At 44.9% G+C, this 20,071-nt stretch overlaps 2 protein-coding genes across 4 annotated transcripts in view; one reads left to right on the top strand and one right to left on the bottom strand.

Moving 5' to 3' along the window:
* The window catches only part of ZC2HC1C (zinc finger C2HC-type containing 1C), a 14,219-nt gene extending 11,464 nt beyond the window's left edge, over positions 1–2,755 (bottom strand). The window contains exons 1-2 of the mRNA XM_006170557.3: positions 2,633–2,755; positions 489–1,842 (exon numbers count right to left, since the gene is read on the bottom strand). Coding sequence (XP_006170619.1) covers positions 489–1,823 — 1,335 coding nt within the window. The 5' untranslated portion in view covers positions 1,824–1,842; positions 2,633–2,755. The remainder of the gene's footprint in view (positions 1–488; positions 1,843–2,632) is intronic.
* Positions 2,756–2,878: 123 nt separating this feature from the next.
* The window catches only part of ACYP1 (acylphosphatase 1), a 19,528-nt gene continuing 2,335 nt past the window's right edge, over positions 2,879–20,071 (top strand). The window contains exons 1-2 of one of the 3 annotated variants that reach the window (XM_006170558.3): positions 2,879–3,149; positions 10,882–10,973. In XM_006170558.3, coding sequence (XP_006170620.1) covers positions 2,987–3,149; positions 10,882–10,973 — 255 coding nt within the window. In that variant the 5' untranslated portion in view covers positions 2,879–2,986. The other 2 variants (XM_006170559.3, XM_006170560.3) reach the window with 2 other exon arrangements.

Below are 20,071 nucleotides of genomic sequence, written 5' to 3'. Positions count from 1 at the left end.
CAGTCAACTACATGGGAATCTAGCAACATAGCCATTACACTAACTGCTGATCCCTTGATTTTGAGTTGATAAATATGAAAAAGCTCCTGCCACAGTGACTGGAACACAGTAGTAATCAAGAAATGTTTATCCTCACCTTCCTCTAAAGAAAACTGATGGAATGGGGCCAGAAGGTGGTGTAGTGGTTAAGGTGCTGGACTCCCCCATGTCTGTCAGCAGTTCGAGTCCCAGACCAGGTGGCTTGAAAATCACGCCAGGCACATGTGCATGTGTGTTGTACCCATCCGCCCTGTGGGGATGATTTCTCACTTTCTGTCCCCCCCCCACATACACACACACACACACACACACACACACACACACACACAGACACACACACACACTAGTGCATGTGCCCTTATGGCAAAAAATTGAAAAGAAAAAGAAAACTGGTGGAGATATACCAGGCCCTTACAGTGATCCCCACATAAAGTAAAATCCCATAAAGCTCTCGTTACCTTAACCGAGGCTGGGCCCTTCCAGTTCAAGTACTGCTCGAGCTCTGTGCCCTTTGCTCGGGCCCTGGAGGAGTCAAACACTTTCCTCTTGGAGCCCTGCATCTTGCTGCAGGCGTTGGAGTGTCTCTCCAGTCTGAGCAAGAGAAATTTGCGTCCACAGTGGCTGCACTTGCCCAGTTCTGGCTCTTCAGTGGAACTGCTGGCTCCTGAATCATCTGGTCCCCTGGACAGGCCAGGATCTCTGGTGGACCCCCAAGAAGCACTGCTTGGCACTTCTGAAGGTTGAGAAAATCGCTCCATCGATGGCCCTGAGACTTGATCTCGGATTTTGTTATTGTTTGTCACCAGCTTTTCCCTTTCTAGCTTCTGGATTCCATAATGAGAGAACTGGCATGGACTAGAATTTTCTTGAGACTGTCCCCAAGTTTCATCCTCTCTCTTGTCTCTACTGAATGCTTCCTCAGACCAAAATTCCGGGGAGAAGACAGGCTTATAGGTGGTATTGATGTGGTTACCTTTACCTCTCCTCCTAGGGAGGATCATTCTCTGGAGCTCTTTGTTTTCATTTTCCTCAGGCTGTCCTTTTTCCTTCTGGATCCTTCTGAGCTCCTCCTGTGTCTTCTTCAGCTTTTCCCTCAGGAGAATCTCCTTTCTTCGGATTTCCTTCTCTAAGCTTTCCCCGGCAGCTTCTAGTCTTTGGATCTGCATCCACCCAGTCCTGTCCAGGTGTGCCAGGGGCCTATCCTGGTGCATGGCAGCAGGAACAGTGCCAGCCCCAGATGAATCTGCCCGACTTCTCCAGCCAAAGTCGCTGCACGAAAACTCTCTTGGCTCAAGGGGTCTTGGGTAGGCATTAGCACTAGCCTCACCTGAACTACGAGACTTCCGGTGGACCACGGGTTTTAGTGGGTATGCCCGGTCCACCCCAACTCGCTTCTTTGTAAAGGGGATGAAGTCCTGGTTATTTGCTTTGGGATGCCAGGACTGTGGGCCTGATGAGTAATATGAACCCTTTCCTTGGGCCTCCTGGGACTCGTTTCCTGAATCTTGCTGACTGGTCCCCACGCAGAGGGGATAGGAATAGCTCTGGGCTTTTGTACAGACGTCCCATTTGGGATGAGGGTAGACATTATCCAATATGGGCTCTTTGTTGCTCGAAAGCTTCTGCTGGAAATTGTTCTTCAGGTGTCCCATCGAAGACTGCTGGGACGAGTCACCTTGTTCAAAAGGGTCTTGCTTGGCTGAGCGGAGCCCTGGGGCATCCATTTTATTATGTGGGAGCATAATGCTCACAGGGAGATGTAGGGCCAACTGGAGACCAGCCATTCAGGGCCTGGACAGAAGCCTAGAGGAGATGCAAGCCAGATACACGTGAAGAGTTTGTCTGAGGGTCACTGTGGGCTGCATTTCTCTAAACTGCTCTAGGGACAGTGGATCTGCCAGAGTTTTCCTTCAGTGAGCATTTGGGGAGTGATTACTGTGTGACAGACACCGTGCAGGCCCTGAGGATAGAAAAAGGAAGGCGATACAGGGGTTCCTGCCACTTTCCTTTCCCTTCTGCCATTTCCAGCCTCCGTCATACAGTCTGCTCTGCGGTGGGTGGAGAGAACTTTGAAAATCAGTTTTAAGCCTGTCACACAGAACAAGCAAGTCCCCCTTGCCCGCCGTTTCCACCCCTATAAACTAAAGGGTTCACTCCCTGAGAGTACCATGGTTGGAATTTAGGGACCTTACCAGTCCAAGCCCAGCCCCAGCAGGTGAGAAAACTGTGGCTCAGAGGGGGTGACCTGCGGCAAATGCTCTCGGGGTTTCCCTCCTACTGGAACTGTGCTTGACCCCGGAGAGCGCAAGGACTGCCCAGGGCCTGGAGCAGGTACCTGGCTGTCAAACCCTTGCCCATCGCTTCTCCGTGGCGCAGATGGCGGAAGGTCTGTAATCTAAGAGGTGGGTGCCACCTGATCAGGCCGGGCAGGTTTTTAGATCGGGAACGCGGAAGTCACGTTCTGTCCTAGAGGGTCAAACCAGGTGCCCCCACTGGGGGCATCGCCTTTTGGGGACAAGGCCTTGCCCTCCAGCCCCTCGGACCCTCGGGAGATCAAGGTGTTGACCCCAGGTCTCCCCGCCTTTCCGCGTACCTGAGGCTCTTGGGGACCGCTCCTGTTCAGGGGAAACCCCAGGACCTAGTTTTCCAGAACTGACCCTCCCAACGGACAGCTGCGCAGGCGCGCTCAGCTGGCCTCTGTTATTCCGGTTGCCTGGAGACGCACGCGCGGTTTCTGGCCGGGTATCAGCGGCGGAGGCGCGCGCAGGCGCAGTCCGCCAGCGATCGGGCGCCTGGGGAGGAGGGTGCGGTCAGCCTTGAGGGTCACTTGACCCGGTGTCCCGCCAACTTTGTAGCGCAGTTCGGCCTGCCCTTGGGGAACGGGGAGGGAACGGGAGAGGCTTTTCTCGGGCACCATCAAAGAAGAAGTTGTATTTTCCCGAGCACGATGCTCCCAGACCCTGGGGTGTGTCCCTCTCAGGCAAAGGGCGGTGCCCCTAGACGTGTCCCCGAGTCATTCCGCCGCAGGATGCCGGTGTCTGCCCGCTTAGCGGGAGTGGGCCTGCTGATAGCCTTTCTTAGCACCCTCGGCAGCGCTGTACGGGCCCCAGGTATGACTGTACTGTCTCCGTGTTTTTCCTCCCCAGTACTTTGCGGCTTTCTGTCACAGTTTTTGCTACGCAGTATCTTTCCTGGGTAGCTTTTGTGGCCAGTCTGATTATTTTGATACTGTAATGTTTGACTCTCACATAGTAACTCTGGCTGTCTCTACTTAGGGCCCAGGAATGACTCAGCCAAATGTACGGATAATAAAATTAACTACCAGATCGAAATTAATCAGGCTAACCGGATTTCAACACTAAACAGTACTCTAATTTGTTGACATCAGAAGAGAGTGTATTTATTTGTCTGCTTCATGCTTCAGTTCATTTATGTAAGCTCTTTGGAACAGGCAGCTCACTTTCTTTTTTCCTGTAACTGCTTGAAAGATGTGTGCACATGGAAAATAGTGTGGACACCAGTAGTCTGTGTTAATACTAATTGTCATATTACAGCATTTACATATTACAAAGAAATTCCTTGGTGGGCTCTCCAGGGCAGGCCTTTATTCCTTGTTTTTATTCCCAGCTGACTCCACCGCCCTCTGCAAATATCTGGTTCCAGATACGTCGCCCTCCACATAGGCTGCCCCAGTTATTTCAGCCTGGGGCCTGCCTCTCATCCTCCCACAGGCTCCCTCCAGCCTGGCAGGATTTCCCAGTATGTCCCCCCCTCCTGATTTCCTTCCCTCTTGTATTTGAGGAAGAAGTGTCTCTCTTTCCTTGAGTTCTCTTGAATGAGTCCCTTTCAATTCCCTCTGGGAGTTGGCTGCCTCCCTTTACCCCTCCATCTTGTTAACTTCAAGTTGTACCTCTCCACATATTTCTTCCCTTTCTTTATTTTTCTTCCTTTCTTTCTTTTCAATGTGCTAGAGGATGCATGCACTCACAGTGGGGTAGGGGGTGGGGAGAAAGAAAAAGAGAGGAAGTGAGAAAGAACCCTCCATGGGGCACAGTCCCTCCTCAATCCCGCTCCTCCATTTCTCCCTCCTTTCGTGATTTTGACACACATGTATAAGCCCCCAGCAATGTTTTCAAGCCCTGTCCTGTGGGTCCAGCCACTTTAACCACCTCACCACTGGCTGGTCCTCTCTTTGGTTTTAAAATATGCTTAACTTTTTCCCCTGCCAAACAAACCTTGTTTTCCTTGACTTGCTGCCTTTCTTGTTAGGGTCCCATTCATTGCTCCTTTTCTCCCCAAGACTCCCGGGTTTCTTTTGTTTTTGTTTAATCTTGCTATAAGGTGCTTGTACTTGCTGCAGAGAGATAGAGACAGAGAGAAAGTGAAAAAGTAGTCCCCGGGAGGGGCGTGGGCGTACTGCAGTCCCTTCTCCTCTAGTCATATCTGGGATCTTGAGCATGGATGTGCCCAGCATGTTTCAAGCTGCTGCATCCAGGGCTCAAACCAAGCAGTGGCCATGTGGGATCCTGCTGCCTTAGCTACCATGTCACTGACTGGTCCTGGTTTTTGTTTTTTTGTGTGTGTGTGTTTTTTTTTTAACGTCTTTTGTTTGTTTTTGTTTTGTTTTGTTTTTGTCTCTTTCTTTCTTTCATGAGCGAGGGAGGCAGACAGCGCCCCCAGGGTCTTCATGCTGTATCCATCTCCAACTTCAATCAGCTCCAGATCCTGGGCATGTGTATGTCATTTACTCAGGGAGGTCTCCAGGACACAGAGGCTCTCAGAGCATTGCTTCACTGCTGTGCTACCATCAGGCCCCCACAGACTCCTTGACAGAACAGTCCACAGTTTCTGTCCCCACTTCATCTCCCTCACTGTCCAGTCCATTGAGTTCTGGCCTTCACTCCTCTTCCTGTATGTAACTGCAAGGCTACCAATAATAACCTCCCAATAACCAAAGACAAAAGCTCCTATTTCTCAGCCCATTAATTTGGGACCAGCAGATGGGATAATGGTTTTGTCACTGGACTCCCACGTAGTCAACTGCGGTTCAAGTCCTGGACCCAGTAGCTTAAAACTCAAGCCAGGTGTGTGTATGTGTATACCCAAGATCCTGAGAGGAGGATGGAGTGGAAGGGATTGCAGTGTGGCCATCCCCCATGGAGGGAGTGATTTCTCACTTTCTGTCTCTCTAGTGAGAACACGTACCCTATAGCAACAATCTCTCTCTCCAACAACAACCAAAAGAACTCGCTTCTCAGGGGCTCCCATGTCATTTTGTCTTCTTTCATGTCTTTGCTCCATCTTCTGGGTCTCTGCATTTATGTCTTTTCCCCACTTACGTCCTAAATGTAGATGTTGTCTGAGCTCTCTTATTTCTCATATAGAGGTGGTTCCAGGCATTCTCCTCTTTAATGATTTCAACCTAATGCTGAAATCTAAGGCTTTACCTATGTTAAATGATAACCCCGTTTAGCTTTTGTCTCTCTCCTTAGATACAAATTTGGGTTTCCAGCTGCCCAGTTAGCCCTCCATATGAACGTTCCTCCAGAACCTCAAACCCAGAATGGCAGAAAGCAGATCCTGTCTCCACTGCCCAGTCTGCTGCTCTCCAGTGTTCCCTTTCACGCTCAGTCTGTCATCTTCCACTCCTCCCCCTTTGTCACCTCTTCCTTCTAACTGATGTCAGGTTCTATTGAGTTTACTACTATAGCATTTCTCCTATATAACCCTTTTAAAAAATTGCTTTAGGGCAGATGCATTCTCCAGAGAGTTAGAGGGAAACTGAGAAAGCAAACTCCCTCTCCTCCCACGCCCCACCCCGGGAGGATGACCACACCACAATCCCGTCTCCTCCATTCTCCTCTGGGGATTTTGGGCATGCATGTATACGTACCTGGCATATATTTCAAGCCACCAGGTCCAGAACTTGAACCATGCAGTCAGTCATGTGGGATCCGGCTGCCTTAACCACTACACCAGCTAGCTGGCCCAAAACTTTCCCTTGACATTTCTACTGCCCTGTGTGAGTGATTCCTCACTTCTCATTGGGACGGCATCACCTTCCTAACTGCTCTTCTTGCTCTCAACATCTCCTCAAACCCATCCTTCATGGTGCTACCAGAATAGTCACCTTGCCCCCAGCTTTACTAAGCTATACCTGACAAAGCTGTATATATGCACGGAGTACAACATGATGTTTCAAGACACTTACACATTATGAAATGATTAAATCAGCTAATTACTAAATACTTTTGATCATGTCATTGCCCTCCCCATTGGCTGTTTCTTACCCTATAGACTAAAGTCAAAACACATCATTTAACATGGCATTTCTACTTCCCAGATTAAGTGCAGACTACCTTTCCTGCCCTGCTTCTCCTTAATAAAACCTCAGAGCCTGGGGCCGGTGGATGGCATGGTGGTTAAGGCTCTAGACCCCACATAACCAGCTTTGTAGTTTTAGTTCCAGAACTGGTGGCTTGAAAAACACACTGGTGTGTGTGTGTGTGTGCCCAAAATCCTGAGAGGAGAATGGAGGAGAAGGGACTGTGGTGTGGTCGTCCCTGCTGGGGGTGATTTCTCACTTCTTTCCCTCTGTCTCTATCTCTCTCTGGCAAGTATACATACCCTATGCCAAAAGTCTAAAAAATAAAACCAAAAAATTCAAAAGTCTCAACCCTAGCTGTGCATTGGCGACCTGGGGCCTGGACAGTCACATTTTGATAAAAGGTATCACTGTGGGAATGTTCCTGGTTCAAGTCCAGAGACCTCTCTGAGTATACTGGGCATGTACGTGCTCATGGTTCGGGGCTGCCTGAAGCTAGTGGTGGAGTGTGGCATCAGGACCCTGGTGGGAGTGCTGTCCCTCTCTTTGTATCTCTAACTCATAGAAGAAATAAATGAATAAGCTGAAAAGATAAAGACTTCCTGGAAATCCTGCTCTATCTAGGGCTGAGGCCTGGGCAGCAATTTTATTTTAAAGCTTCCACGAAGGTCCTGATGTCAGCCATGATTAAGAAGCCCTGGGACAGCCTCAACGGACCTCTTGTGCTCTCTCTCCACAGTGCCATCTCCTAAGCTCCATGTCCTGGGAAGGGGTAGAGCACAGCCCTTGTGGGAATGGCCCCTTGACTGCCTGGAACTGAATCCCAGCCCCATCACTTACTGGTCATGGTTGTGCAACCTTGGATAAAATGTTGTTTCCTCCAAAAATCCTTGCCAGTCAGAATTCATCTCTTTCCTCTTTCATAACATTTTTTGGTCTTTGTTATTGTCCTGAGCTGGTTCATGATGAGCTCTTAATGGATGTTCATGGAATGAAATGAGCTTGTTGTGCATTTTATCATCGTTATTTGCATGCATATTTGTTCCCTGCACTAATTTAAAATTCTTTGAGGGCAAAGATTATACATGATTGGTGCAGCCACAGTTGTACAGGTGGTATGGTGCCACTCGTGTGATACCAGCCACATGGGAAGCCCAAGTTCAGATCCTGGGCCAACCCAAACATGCTAGGCATGCCTGCATGCACCCACAACTCTGGCTGGCTGGGAGGCTGGGGAAAGATTGTGACATGACAAGACCCTGTCGAGGGTATGTCTCTCCCTCCCTACCTCTCATGAAAGAAATAAAGAAAATAAACTTGTAAAAAACTACATATCATTCAACTTTGTGTATTCTTTCTAAATTTTTAAATTTAATTGTCAAATAATTTCTTATTTACATTTCATTGTTATGCAATTTTGTGGGGGGTGATATGGATTTTCTTTAACATTTTTTATTCATTTATCCATTTATTTGTTGTGGTTTTCAAGCCGCAGGATCCGGGACTCAAACCCCAGTCAGACTTGTAGAAATCCAGCACCTTAACCACCCCTCCACCTGCTGGCCCACGATAAAGATTTTCAGAGCATGCATGCAGTGTATGATAATCTAAGGATATTTATTATGCTGTGTACCTTCAATTTTTTCTCTACTAGTTTTTTCATCTTTGTATATTCTTCACTGTCTCATACATAAAAGACACTCAATAAGTTTTGAATTCCATAGAGAAACTTTTTGTTTTTTTTTTAAAGAATGCACTTAAGGCTGGCAGGTGGCGTGGTGGTTAAGGGCATTGGACTCCCACATGGCCAACCATGGTTTGAGTCCTAGAGCTGGTGACTTGCTTTCTCACGTTCTCTCTCTCTGTCTCTTTATCTCTCTCTGTCTGTCCCACTCTGGTCAAATTTTTAAAAAAATAAATAAAAGTTAAATAAAATAATTCTTTTATTTATTTCTTTTTTTTGGAGAGGTTTTCGCTATAGGGCGCGTGCGCTCGCCAGACAGACAGAGAGAGACATAGAGACAGAAAGCGAGAAATCACCCCCCAGGGGGGATGGTCACGCCGCAATCCCTTCTCCTCCATTCTCCTCTGGGATCTTGGGCACTCACGCACACGTGCCCGGCGTGAGTTTTAAGCCACCGGGTCTGGGACACGAACCACGGTCGACTACGTGGGAGTCCAGCAACATAGCCATTACGCTAACTGCTGGTTCCCAATAAAATAATTCTTTAAAAAATGCATTTCAGTGAAAGAAATAGCATCAGCTGGGTACTATGTTTAGCATTCTTTTTTTTTTTTCTTTTCTTTTTTAAAAAATTTGTTCAGAGGGTGCATGTGCTTGCTGGAGAGAGATAAAGACAGAGAGAGAGGGAGAGTGAGAAGGCAGCCCCTCACTCAATAGGAAATAGTCACACCACAATCCTTTCTCCTCCGTTTCTCCCTGCTTTTGAGATTTTGAGCACACATGTGCATGCATGCAGACACACACACACACACTGTTTCTCAAGCCACTGGGCCCAGGATCAAACTATGCAGTCATCCATATGGGATCTGGCCACATTAACCACCACATCAGGGGCTAGCCCACATTATTTTAAAATATTGCCAAGCACAACATTCAATGCAGCTGCCCTCCCCATCCCCCGGCACTAAGGTTTTATGATTTTCTAGGATCTGGATCCTCACTCTGCAACAGGAAGTTTCTGAAATGATGAGTTTCTGCAGCTACCAGTGCAATGCCCTATCACCTTGCCAAGTCTGCCAACCTGGCATGTCCACATATGGAATCTTCCATTATTTATTTATCCAAAGGGAAACAGGAACCACTACAGCTTTCCTCCATACACATCTCTAATCATAAGGGTAGCTGGATTCAAATGTCTATAGCTCGACTGCCATTTTAACTATCTTCATCTATACCCTTGAAATTCCCCTTTCCCAAAATAAATTCATGCAATGTTATTGTTTGTCTTAGGTTGATTAGATTATGATTCTGAAGCCATAAGTTATTTTACTCATATTTTCTTTTCTTTCTTTTGCCAGGAGGCAAGATGCCCTTGCCAGAGAGATGGAGGGGAGGGACATGTCCCAACAGAGATGTGGTCAGGCCACAATCCCCTTCTCCATCTCTCCATGCCATAAGATCTGGGGCAGAGGCACATGCACTAGATGTGTTTTCCAAGTCTCCTGGTCTGAACTTCCCAGTGGGTCATGTGGGATCCAGCTCCCTTAACCGCCAGGCCAAGGGGCCAGGCCTTTGCTCGTGCTTTGGCTTGCTTTGTTTATTTATTTAGGCATTATATGGCATTTTCTTAGTCAAGTAGACCCTGGCAGGCAGCTTCTGGAAGCTGACAAGGAGTCATAACTTCCACTGGGACCTCCTGTACACTTACCTCCTCTGCTACCAATTCCAGGTTAGGCCTGACCAGAAATTTGAGAACTGAAGGAAAAAGGACAATGGGGCCAGCAAGTGGCGTGGTGGTTGAGGCACCGGACTCCCACATGGTTGCTTGTGGTTCAAGTCCTGGACCCAGGGGCTTGCTTTCTCTTTCTCTCTAGGTCTCTCTGATGAGCGCATGTGCCCTATAGCAAAAATTTTAACTAATAGCAAATAAAATTAATCACTTAAAAAAAAAGAAATAAAAAGGACAGAATGGCTGTATGTCTTATTCAGTTTACCTATTTATGATGTTTAATGATTATTGTCTGTTTCCCACCTCCAAATTTAAGCTACCCCAGGGCATCGGTAGTGGATGCCAACCACCTAGAACAGTGCCTGGCACACAGTAGAAAGAAATACTGATTTCCTGAATGACCGAATGGGTCTCCCGTGCTTCTTCCTCTATGCGTGCTGAGTGACAGAGGTGGGGTGAGGGTTCAGTCTCTAGAGGTGGAGCCTTAGACCCTGGACAGGTCCCTAACCCGATGCTCTACTCGCTGCAGTCTCACCTCTGGGCGGGCTCGGGAGCACCACGCTGTCCGTGATTGGTCTACCGGAGGTGATGGGCATGAGAGATGGCGAAGGAGGAGCAGCTCTCTAAACTTCCGGGCGCGGCGGTTCGCGCAGCTAGGGGAGCCGTTGGCGTGGTGGTCGCGGGTGAGGTCCTGGCGGCCTGTGGTTGAAAGACCTGCAGGGTGAGCCGGGGTAGGGACCCCAGGGTGTGCAGGGCTGCTCGTCTAGCTCTGAAGTTTTATTAGAAAGGGATTCTGGCCGCACGCGGGAAGAGGAAAGGATGGTAGGGAGCGGGACCAGGCATGGGTGTAAGGACTTCATTGTGTAAGCAGGTAATTAATTGTCGCAAAGACCGGGGGCAGTGGGGCCCCGAAGCTCCCACGCCCAGTTGACTTTCTGATACTCCCCACACGCCCGTTTACACACATTCACTAACAATTCGAAATCTGGGGACCTGGAGGAGATGTCGCAGTGATTAAGCATGGGTTAGTGTGGCGTGTCCCTGTTTCAGCACTGGAGACCCTGGAATGGTCCTTTACGTCTCTGCTTTCCTGTTCTCTGACAGGTTTGAGCATGGCAGAAGGGGACACCTTGATATCAGTGGATTATGAGATTTTTGGAAAGGTGCAAGGGGTGTTTTTCCGCAAGTACACCCAGGTATGTGGCCCACGGGCTTTGGAGACCTATCTGGGTTATCATGGATACCAGAGACATGTTCCTGACACGTGAGTAGGGAGAGCCTGGCTATTTGGTAACCGCATGGCACAGAGGTAAAATAATAGTTTGGAGAGCAGTGAGAATAAAAACGCTCTGCAATTGGTAAAGTGTGTTCTACATGGAGTGTTCTGCTGTTATCATTGCTCGTTTTCTCACAGGGGTACCTGGGCCTCTGCACACACATATTAATGACGTTTTTCCTTTCTAAGGAGAATAGAAGGCTTTTCCAGTTCTTCCTGTTTGTTGTGGCATCGTCAAACCAAGTCACGATTTCCCTGATGGCAGAGATGGCATTTAGCTGAACAGATGACATTGTTGTGATTTATGTCACTGCTTCCTCTGGAGCTGCTGCATTACCTTCAGACCTACTTCGTGTCTCCAAACTTCACCCAATTCCCCACTTAATTTCTTTCTATTCTTTTTGGCTTTGAAAGAACCTTTACAGTTTTCCAGCTGAAGTTTTTCTCGTTAGAATTACTTTATCCATTCCAGAAGAGGTAATGATAGCCCTGAATAATAGGGAGCATTAGCCGGAGAGAGCAAAGTATTGGCAGCTTCTGCCTCTACTTCAGTTCACTAATCTCCCCTCAGCATGCACAGGTCAATGCAATCTGCACTTCCCTTCTGCCTTCTGTAGGGGCGTGTGAGGTCAGTACCTCCCCAGTCTACCTCCAGCCCCGGAGATAATGAGTTAGGGCTGCACTTTGGCACTGTGGTACTTAAAATGCAAACCAGAATCTTCAAAATATGAATGTCAGTTCCTCTGTTTCTAATTATTTGAGAATCATTTCTAACTGTTTTATACTCATATGTAAAGTGCCTGTCAAAAAAAAAAAAGACATTGCTGGGCTGACAGGTGTGTGGTGGTTAAAGAGTGGACTCCCATGTAACTGACTGTAGTTCAAATCTTGGACCTGGCAACTTGCTTTTTCACTTAACTTTTATCTCTCTTTCCTCGCATCTCTCTTTGAACAAATTTAAGAATAATAGTAACAGATAAAATTAAATAAATAAATAATTTTTTAAAAAAAGCATTGCTGAAAGTCATGGAACTATGTTCCAGTTAGCCTTGCTACCAATTACGGAGGGTAAGTTCCTGTGATTTGGTCAATGGAAGTGAAAACTTGTGATGATTAACCCGAGTTTCTTTATTAGAGGGAAAATCCCAGATGGTGGTATATAGAGCCCATCTTTACTTGAATCTCCTTCGCCCTCAGCCATCCCCCAATTTAGAAAGAGAATAAAAGAATGCACACAAGCAAGTATTGATTTGGAAAACAGCAAGGAAAATGCCATCTTTTTCTGATTAGACTTGTAGCTTATTTACTTTTTATAATCGTTTAAATATATATGTTCATTCCAGCAATTGTTTTGTTTTTGTTTTGCTGTAGTCTCTGCGTGTTGATATCATCTAGCCATTTAATTAAGTTTTATCACTCCTAGAGGAGTAGTGAATGAGAACACAGGGACTTCATTTTTCAGTTGGAATATAATTCGCATCTCATAAAACCCACCCTTTTAAAATCTATAATTCATTGATTTTTAGTACAATCATGAAGCTGTGTACTCATTCCAGAAGATTTTCATCACCCCAAAAAGAAAACCCTACCTACTAGCATTCCTCGTCCCCAGTCCCTGGCAACACTAACCCACTTCTATCTCTATAGATCTGCCTATTCTGGAATTTGATGTAAATGGAATCATATCAATGTGGCTCTTTGTGTCAGGCTCCTTTCCCTTAACATGTTTTCAAGGGTCATCCATATAGTAGCATGTATCAGTACTTTATTTTTATCGCTGAATAATATTCTGTCACATGGCTTTCTATACACCAGATTTCACTTATCTATTCATGAACCAATGGTTGTTTCCATTGGGGGCTAATATAAAATATGATGCTGTGGACATTTATGTTTTTATTGGGTTGTGAGAAAAGTCATGACACATTTTTACAAAGAAAAAAATAGGTCATGACTTTTCCAACAACCTAATATGTAGACAGTATTTTTGATGTCCTAGGGAATATGAGTGGGAACTTTAAAAAAGTTCATGGAAGAGGGGAATTAAAGTATGAATTGATTTTGGTACAAAAACAGTTTGAATTTTATGCATAGCTTTTTCATAATATGAATTTTCTATGAACTTTTTGAAGACTTTTATATACCCGAGAGTAGATTGCTGAGTCATGTAGTAATTCTGTGTTTAACTTTTTTTTTTTTTTTTTTTTTAGATTTTTGCTGTAGGGTATATGTGCTTGCCAGGGAGAGAGAGACAGTGAAATGGAAAGTGAGCCACGGATGAATGGCTGCGCCACAGTCCCTCTCCTCCACTCTCCTCTTGGGATTTTGGGGTCCATAGGCCTACACACATGGTGTGATACTCAAGCCACTGGGTCTGGACCTCAGACTGCCCAGTCATGTGGGATCCAGCACCTTAATGTCCACACAATCTGCTGGCCCCTAACTTTTTGAGAATGTCAAACTTTGTCAAAGCAGCTATACTATTTTATATTCTACCAGCAACGTATGAGCATTCCAATTGTTCTAGATTTTTGTCATTGTTACCATCTTTTTTATTATAGCCATTTTAGTCAGCATGAAGTAGTATCTCATTGTGTTTTGTTTGTTTGTTGAGTTTTCCAGTATCAGTACCTTTAAAAGGATTTAAGTCATGTAAGGAATGATTTCCAACCATAATGGAACTAACCTACAAATCAAATAATAGAAAGATAACTGGAAAATCCCCCAATATTTGGAAACTATACAATGTAATTGTTTCTAAAATTATGGTAGAATACCTATAACATAAAAATTACCATTTTTGCCTTTTTTAAATGTACATATCATTGATCTTGAGTGCATTGATATTGTTATGCTGTCCCGACCCGAGGGACAGTGGAACAGGTTCCCTGGGGGAGGGAATGAGAGATGGAACAAACACACGCATGCACACACACACAGAGTGAAGACAATATGAAGTGCTGATCAAGTCGTCCTCATCTTCTTCTTCTGTTTATTGAGGAAAAAATGGCGAGTTATATATAGGCTGGTAGACACTGATTGGTTGCCCGAAATGCAAATGAGATAGAACAGCATGAACCAATCATTGGTGTGGGTGGATCTCTCCCATTGCCTAGAAACCCAACCACTTCCGGGAGAACGGCTGGTCACATGATTTCTGAGAGAGGGTTTGCTCAGTGAGGAAGTGAAGCCTAATGGTTTCCAAGATGGTGGATAGCTCAAGATGGTGGATAGCTCAAGATGGCTTCCGTATGCAGTGCCTTCCACATGGTGCTACCATCACCATTCCTAGAACTCTTCATCCTGCCGAACTGAAACTCTACTCAGTAAACACAAAGTTCCCATTCTCCCCTACCCTTGCTGTCACAACTCCACTTTCTGTCTCTCTGAATTCTACCATTCTAGGGAGCTCATGTAAATAGGATCAACCAATTATTTCTTTTTAGGGCTCAATAATATTTTGTACATGTATATGCTCAGTGTAGTTTTGATTTGCCTTCTAATAACTAATAATATTGAGCATTTTTTTCATGTGCTTATTGGCACATGAAAGAAGATATATATCTTTTTTGGAAAAATGCCCATTCACATCCTTTGCCGGCTTATTTGTTTATTTGCGTCTTTCATTCCTTCTTAGAGACAGTCTCACTGTGTTGCTCAGGCTGATCTCAAACTTCCAGTCTTCTTGCTTCAGCCTCCTGAGTAGCTGGGATTACAGGTGCATGCCACTGCACTCAGCTTCCTTTGCCCGTTTTTTGTTTTTTTTTTTTCCTTTCCTTTCCTTTTCTTTTCTTTTCTTTAATTGCTAGACAGCTGCTCAGGGCCAGGATTCCAACCACAATTATCCATGTGGGATTAGGGTTCAAAGAACAATGTTTAACCATTGCACGGCCTGGCCTGCTTATTTTCATTGCCAGAGGAGTCTTAAACTCATCAGGGACAGAGGAAGAGGCAGAGAACACTCCCCAGTGGGGTACCATCGTGCTGCCATCCCTTCTTGTATATTATTTCTCTATCCTATTGGTGTTCAGGGTAAGCATGCACATGCCCGGCATATTTTTCAAGCTTACTGGACTTGGGGGTTTGAACTGTGTCAGCCCTGTGGGATTTGGCTCCCTTAACTACTAGATCATGGGCCAGCACCATTTGCCCCATTTTTAAAAGTTGAGTTTCATGTCTTATTGTTGAATTATAAGAATTTGTAAAATATATTCTGGATACTAGTCCCTTTTCAGATACATAATTTGCAAATACTTTTTCTGTTTTGTAGATTGTTTCTTTACTTTCTTGATAGTATCCTTTGAAGTACAAACATTTTTAATTTTCTGTGTGTATATGTTTTGTTTTTGTTTTTTGTGGTTTTTTTTTTTTTTTTTTTAAACAGTACTTCACCATGTCATGATCATCCTGCCTCAGTCTCCCTGGTACCTGGGACTACTGGCATGTGCCAATGCACCCAGTTTTTTAGGATGGACTAGAAATACAGCATAAATCTCCCATATTGCCTCAGCTTGCCAAGTAGCATCTAGTACATGCTACTGCAACTGGACCCAAAAGTTTTTGGTTTTTTTTTTTTTTTTTTTTCAGTTTTTTAGTTTTTGCTAGAAGGTGCATGCTCTTGCTAAGGGAGAGAAAGAGAATGAGAGAGAAAGTGAGAAATTATCCCCCAGGGGACATGCTATGCCACAATTCCCTCTGTCCTTCATGATTCTTTTGGGACCTTGGCACATATGCACATGTGCCCAGCACGCTTCTCAAGCCAGCAGGATTGAGGCTTACACTGCAAAGTCAGCCATGTAGAATCCAGTCACCTCAACCACCAGGCCACCAGGTGGCCCAAAAGGTTTAAATTTTGATTAAGTATAACTTATCTTTTTTTTTTTTTTAGCCCCCTTTTAAGTTGCTAAAGGGCATGTGTGCTCACCAGAGGGAGGTGGGGGTGGCAGCAGGAAGAAGCACTCCCCTAATGAGTCACTCCTTATCCCTTCTTCATCTCCATCCTGTCAGGATTCTGGACATGTACATGAACGCATGTTATTCAAGACATCTGGGCTAGGATTTGAACTATGGTCAGCCATGTGGAATCCAGCTCTCTTTACTGGGCCACAGAACTCACCCTATTTGATCTTTTTTTTCCTTGTGCTTTTAGTGTTATATCTAAGAAATCTTGGCCTAATCCAGGATCGTTAAGGTTCACGCCTATGTTTTCTTCTAAGAGGTTCTTCTAGTAGTTTTGTATTTTAAGCTTTTTGATTTGGATCTTTGATCAGTTCGAGTTAATTTTTATGTAGTGTGAGGGAAGAAGGCCAGCTTTATTCTTTTCTATTAGACAGCCACTTGCCCTAGTATCATTTTTTTTTTAAAGATTTATTTACTAGCATCATATTTCTTTTCAAGCAGAGAGAGACAGAGAGAAAGTGAGAAAGCAAGCCACTAGGTCTGGGACTCGAACTGCAGTCGGCCATTTTGGAGTCGAGCACCTCAATCGCCACCATGCCATGACACCCCCTAGTACCATTTTTTAAAAAAAGACTATTCTTCCCTATTGATTTGTCTTTTTATCAGAAATCATTTGACCAAAACTGCAAGTCTTTATTTCTGGACTCTCCAGTCCTGATCTATATTTCTTTTTTTTAAGAGGTTTTTTTTTTTTTTTTTTTTTATATCGTGTGTCGCCAAGACAGAGAGAGAGAGAGAGACAGAAAGCGAGGAATCACCCCCCAGGAGGGATGGCCACGCCGCAATCCCTTCTCCTCCATTCTCCTCTCGGGATCTTGGGCACACACGCACACGCGCCCGGTGTGAGTTTTAAGCCACCGGGTTTGGGATGCAAACCGTGGTCGACTATGTGGGAGTCCAGCGACATAGCCATTACGCTAACTGCTGGTTCCCCTGATCTATATTTCTATTATTGTGCCAATACTACACTGTCTTCATTAATGCAGCTTGGTTGTAGGTTTTGAAATGGGGAAGTTTGAGTCTTTTACTTTATTTTTCCATTCTAAAATTATTTTTAGCTATTCTGTATCCCTTAGGTTTTCAAGTGAATTTTGGGATCAATTTGCCAATTATTTATTTATTAAGTTTTTTAATTAAAAAAAATTGTTATCGAATGTGTGTGCTCACTAGAGACAGAGAGAAAGTGTGAAAGCACACCTCCAGGGAGGACTAGACATACCACAATCCTTTCTCTTCCATTTCCTATTGAGATTTTGGGCATACACACACACATGCTTTGTGTGTTTTTCTAGCCACCAGGACCAGAATTTGAATCGTGGCTAGCCATGTGGGGATCTGACTCCCTTTAACACTAAGCTATAGAGCCAGCCCCTTGGCTGTAATTTTTTTTCAAGAGAGAGATTTTGGGGGACCAGCAGTGGTGTGGTTATGGGCACTAGACTCCCACATAGCTGACTGCTGTTTGAGTCCTGGACGTAGTGGCTTGCTTTCTCACTCCCCTCCCCGCCTCTGTCCCTCTCTGGTAAAATTAAAATAAATAAATAAATAAATAAATAAAGTTAAATAAAATAACTCTTCTTTTTAAAAAAGGTTTTTTGCTGTAGGGTGCATGCCTTTACTGGAGAGACAGAGAGAAAGCAAGAAATCCCCCCCCCCCCAGGGGGATAGCCACACTACAGTCCCTTCTTCTTCAGTCTCCTCTCCAGATTTTGGGTGCACACACACACATTTGTACCCAGCGTGAGTTTTAAGACTCTGGGTCCGGGACTCAAATCGTGGTTGACTACATGGGAGTCTAGCAAAATAGCCATTATGTCATCTTCTGGTCCCTGTTCTGATCTTCATTATGTCCTCATTTCTGCTTGTTTTGGGTTTAGTTTGCTCTTCTCTTTCTAGTGTGAGAAGGTGGAATTTTAAGTTATTAATTTGAGAAGACTTTTTTCAGATTGCAACTAGAGTTAGTGATTATATTCCTTAAAATAGCTGTCAGATGACTTTAAGTAGAAATATGGTTCTGAAGTAGAATTTCCTTTTTGGGATTTTCTTAGGGAAAAGAACCTCACTGTTTACCTCTTCGGTATATAGTCAGAACTGAACACGAATTAGCAACATTACACTATCATCTGAAAAATAAGACAAAATTATATTTTTTAAAGAATTATTTTATTTAACTTTATTTATTATTTTTTAATTTGCTATAGGTCACATGTGCTTACCAGAGAGAGACAGACAGAGAGATAGAGAGAGAGAGAGAGAGAGAGAGAGAGAGAGAGAGAGAGAGAGAGAGAGAGAGAGAGAGAGAGAGAGAGAGAGAGGAAGTGAGAAAGCAAGCTGCCAGGTCCAGGACTTGAACTGTGGTCGGCCATGAGGGAGTCCAGTGCCTTAACCACCATGCCACCTGCTGGCCCCAAGAAAAAATTATTTTAATTAGAAAAATAAGAACAGAATCAAGTGCACAAAAAAAGATGAAGGAAATTCTCATCACTGGTCAAGTTTTGGAATGCTTTACTCACTCCCAGGAGTTCAACTAAATCATGCTATCATTTTAAGATTTATTTGACTGTTAGACCCTCTTGCTCAAAACGCCACATTCTTTGAGCTTATTAGTTACCATATAAAGTAACTCTAAGAACTATCATAGATAGCCAACTCCCCTAGGTTAATTCGAAGCAGAAAGTATAATTGCTATACAAAGTCAGTTGGGTGTGGAGTCTTCCTTAAAACCCATTCTCAGCATTCTTGTATGCACTCGTCTTTGGCACTTAGTGCATGCTGTGGGATCTCCTATTTTCTTCATTCTTTAATTTTTTCTATATCCCTTAAACCGTTATTTATTTGCCTGGAATCTCTAATTCATTATGCAAGCATGTCTTTGCTTTTAACATAACTTTGATTTGGTGGATACTTCAGTTTCTTATCAAACATTGTTTTTGCTATGCATAACATTTTCTTTGGCCAACCCCAGCAATTTCCCACATTTTCCTAGGTCACTACTCTGGCATTTAGAGATGTAATCATGTCCCATTTTCTCTTGTAATCTAATCCCTTTGATAGGTTATTTTTCACAATTAATGACTTTTATAATATCTTAATCATAAGTATTTAAAATAAAGTGACCTCTAAAGTACCACTACTTTTCCTAAATTTTCACAGTTTAATGACGTAGAGGAAAGAATACTGAAAAGGTTAAGAAAGAGCCACTGCAGGACCAGTAGTTGGCATAATGTGTGTCGCTGGACTTCTGTGTATTTGACCGCGATTTGAGTCCCGGACCCAGTGGCTTAAACTCACGCCGGGCGTGTATGCGTGCGTGCCCAAGATCCTGAGAGAACGGAGGAGAAGGGATTGCGGCGTGGCCATCCCCCCCTGGGGGGGTGATTTCTCGCTTTCTCTCTCTCTGTCTCTCTCTCTTTCTGGCAAGTGCACGTGCCCTATAGCCAAAAAAAAAAAAAAAAAAAAAGAGCCACTGCAATGATTAGATGGTCTTCATGAGCTTATTCAAGTGAGAAAGCATGGTGATTAGACAGAAGGGAAAAAGTCGAGTGAAGACATAATGGTCACATAGTCTCGTAAAAGTATAGTGTTCAGGTCAGCAGATGATATGGAGGCTGTAGGCCACTGGATCCCACATGGCTGGCTGCTCAATTCAAATCCCAGACTCACTGGCCTGAAAAAGCTGGGTGCATGTGCGTACATGCCCAAAATTCTGAGAGAACGGAGAAGGGATTGCAGAGTGGCCATTCCCTCTGGGAGCAGAGGTGGGGATACTTTTTCACTTGTCCTCTCTGTCTCCAGCAAATGCACATGTCCTATAGCAAAAAAAGAAAAGAAGTTGGATGCAGAGACTGAGCACCAGCTGCTTTCTTTCTCCAGGAGGATAACAGAAAGTGGGCTTTGGATGTAACAGCAAGATGTGGGTTGGGGGCGCTGGCCCACCCGGGCCCGGCTGCGGGCCCCCGCCACCCCCGGGACCTGCGCCGAGCAAGGCAGTGCCGGGAGGCGGGCCCCCCACCCGGGGCTCTGCCCGGCATTCAGCTGCCTCTCCGGGGCGGGCGTGGG

This window comes from Tupaia chinensis, unplaced genomic scaffold (genome assembly GCF_000334495.1).
Source record: "Tupaia chinensis unplaced genomic scaffold, TupChi_1.0 Scaffold148607_1, whole genome shotgun sequence".
NCBI classification, from domain to species: domain Eukaryota; kingdom Metazoa; phylum Chordata; class Mammalia; order Scandentia; family Tupaiidae; genus Tupaia; species Tupaia belangeri.
This window is presented reverse-complemented; position numbering and strand designations above follow the sequence as displayed.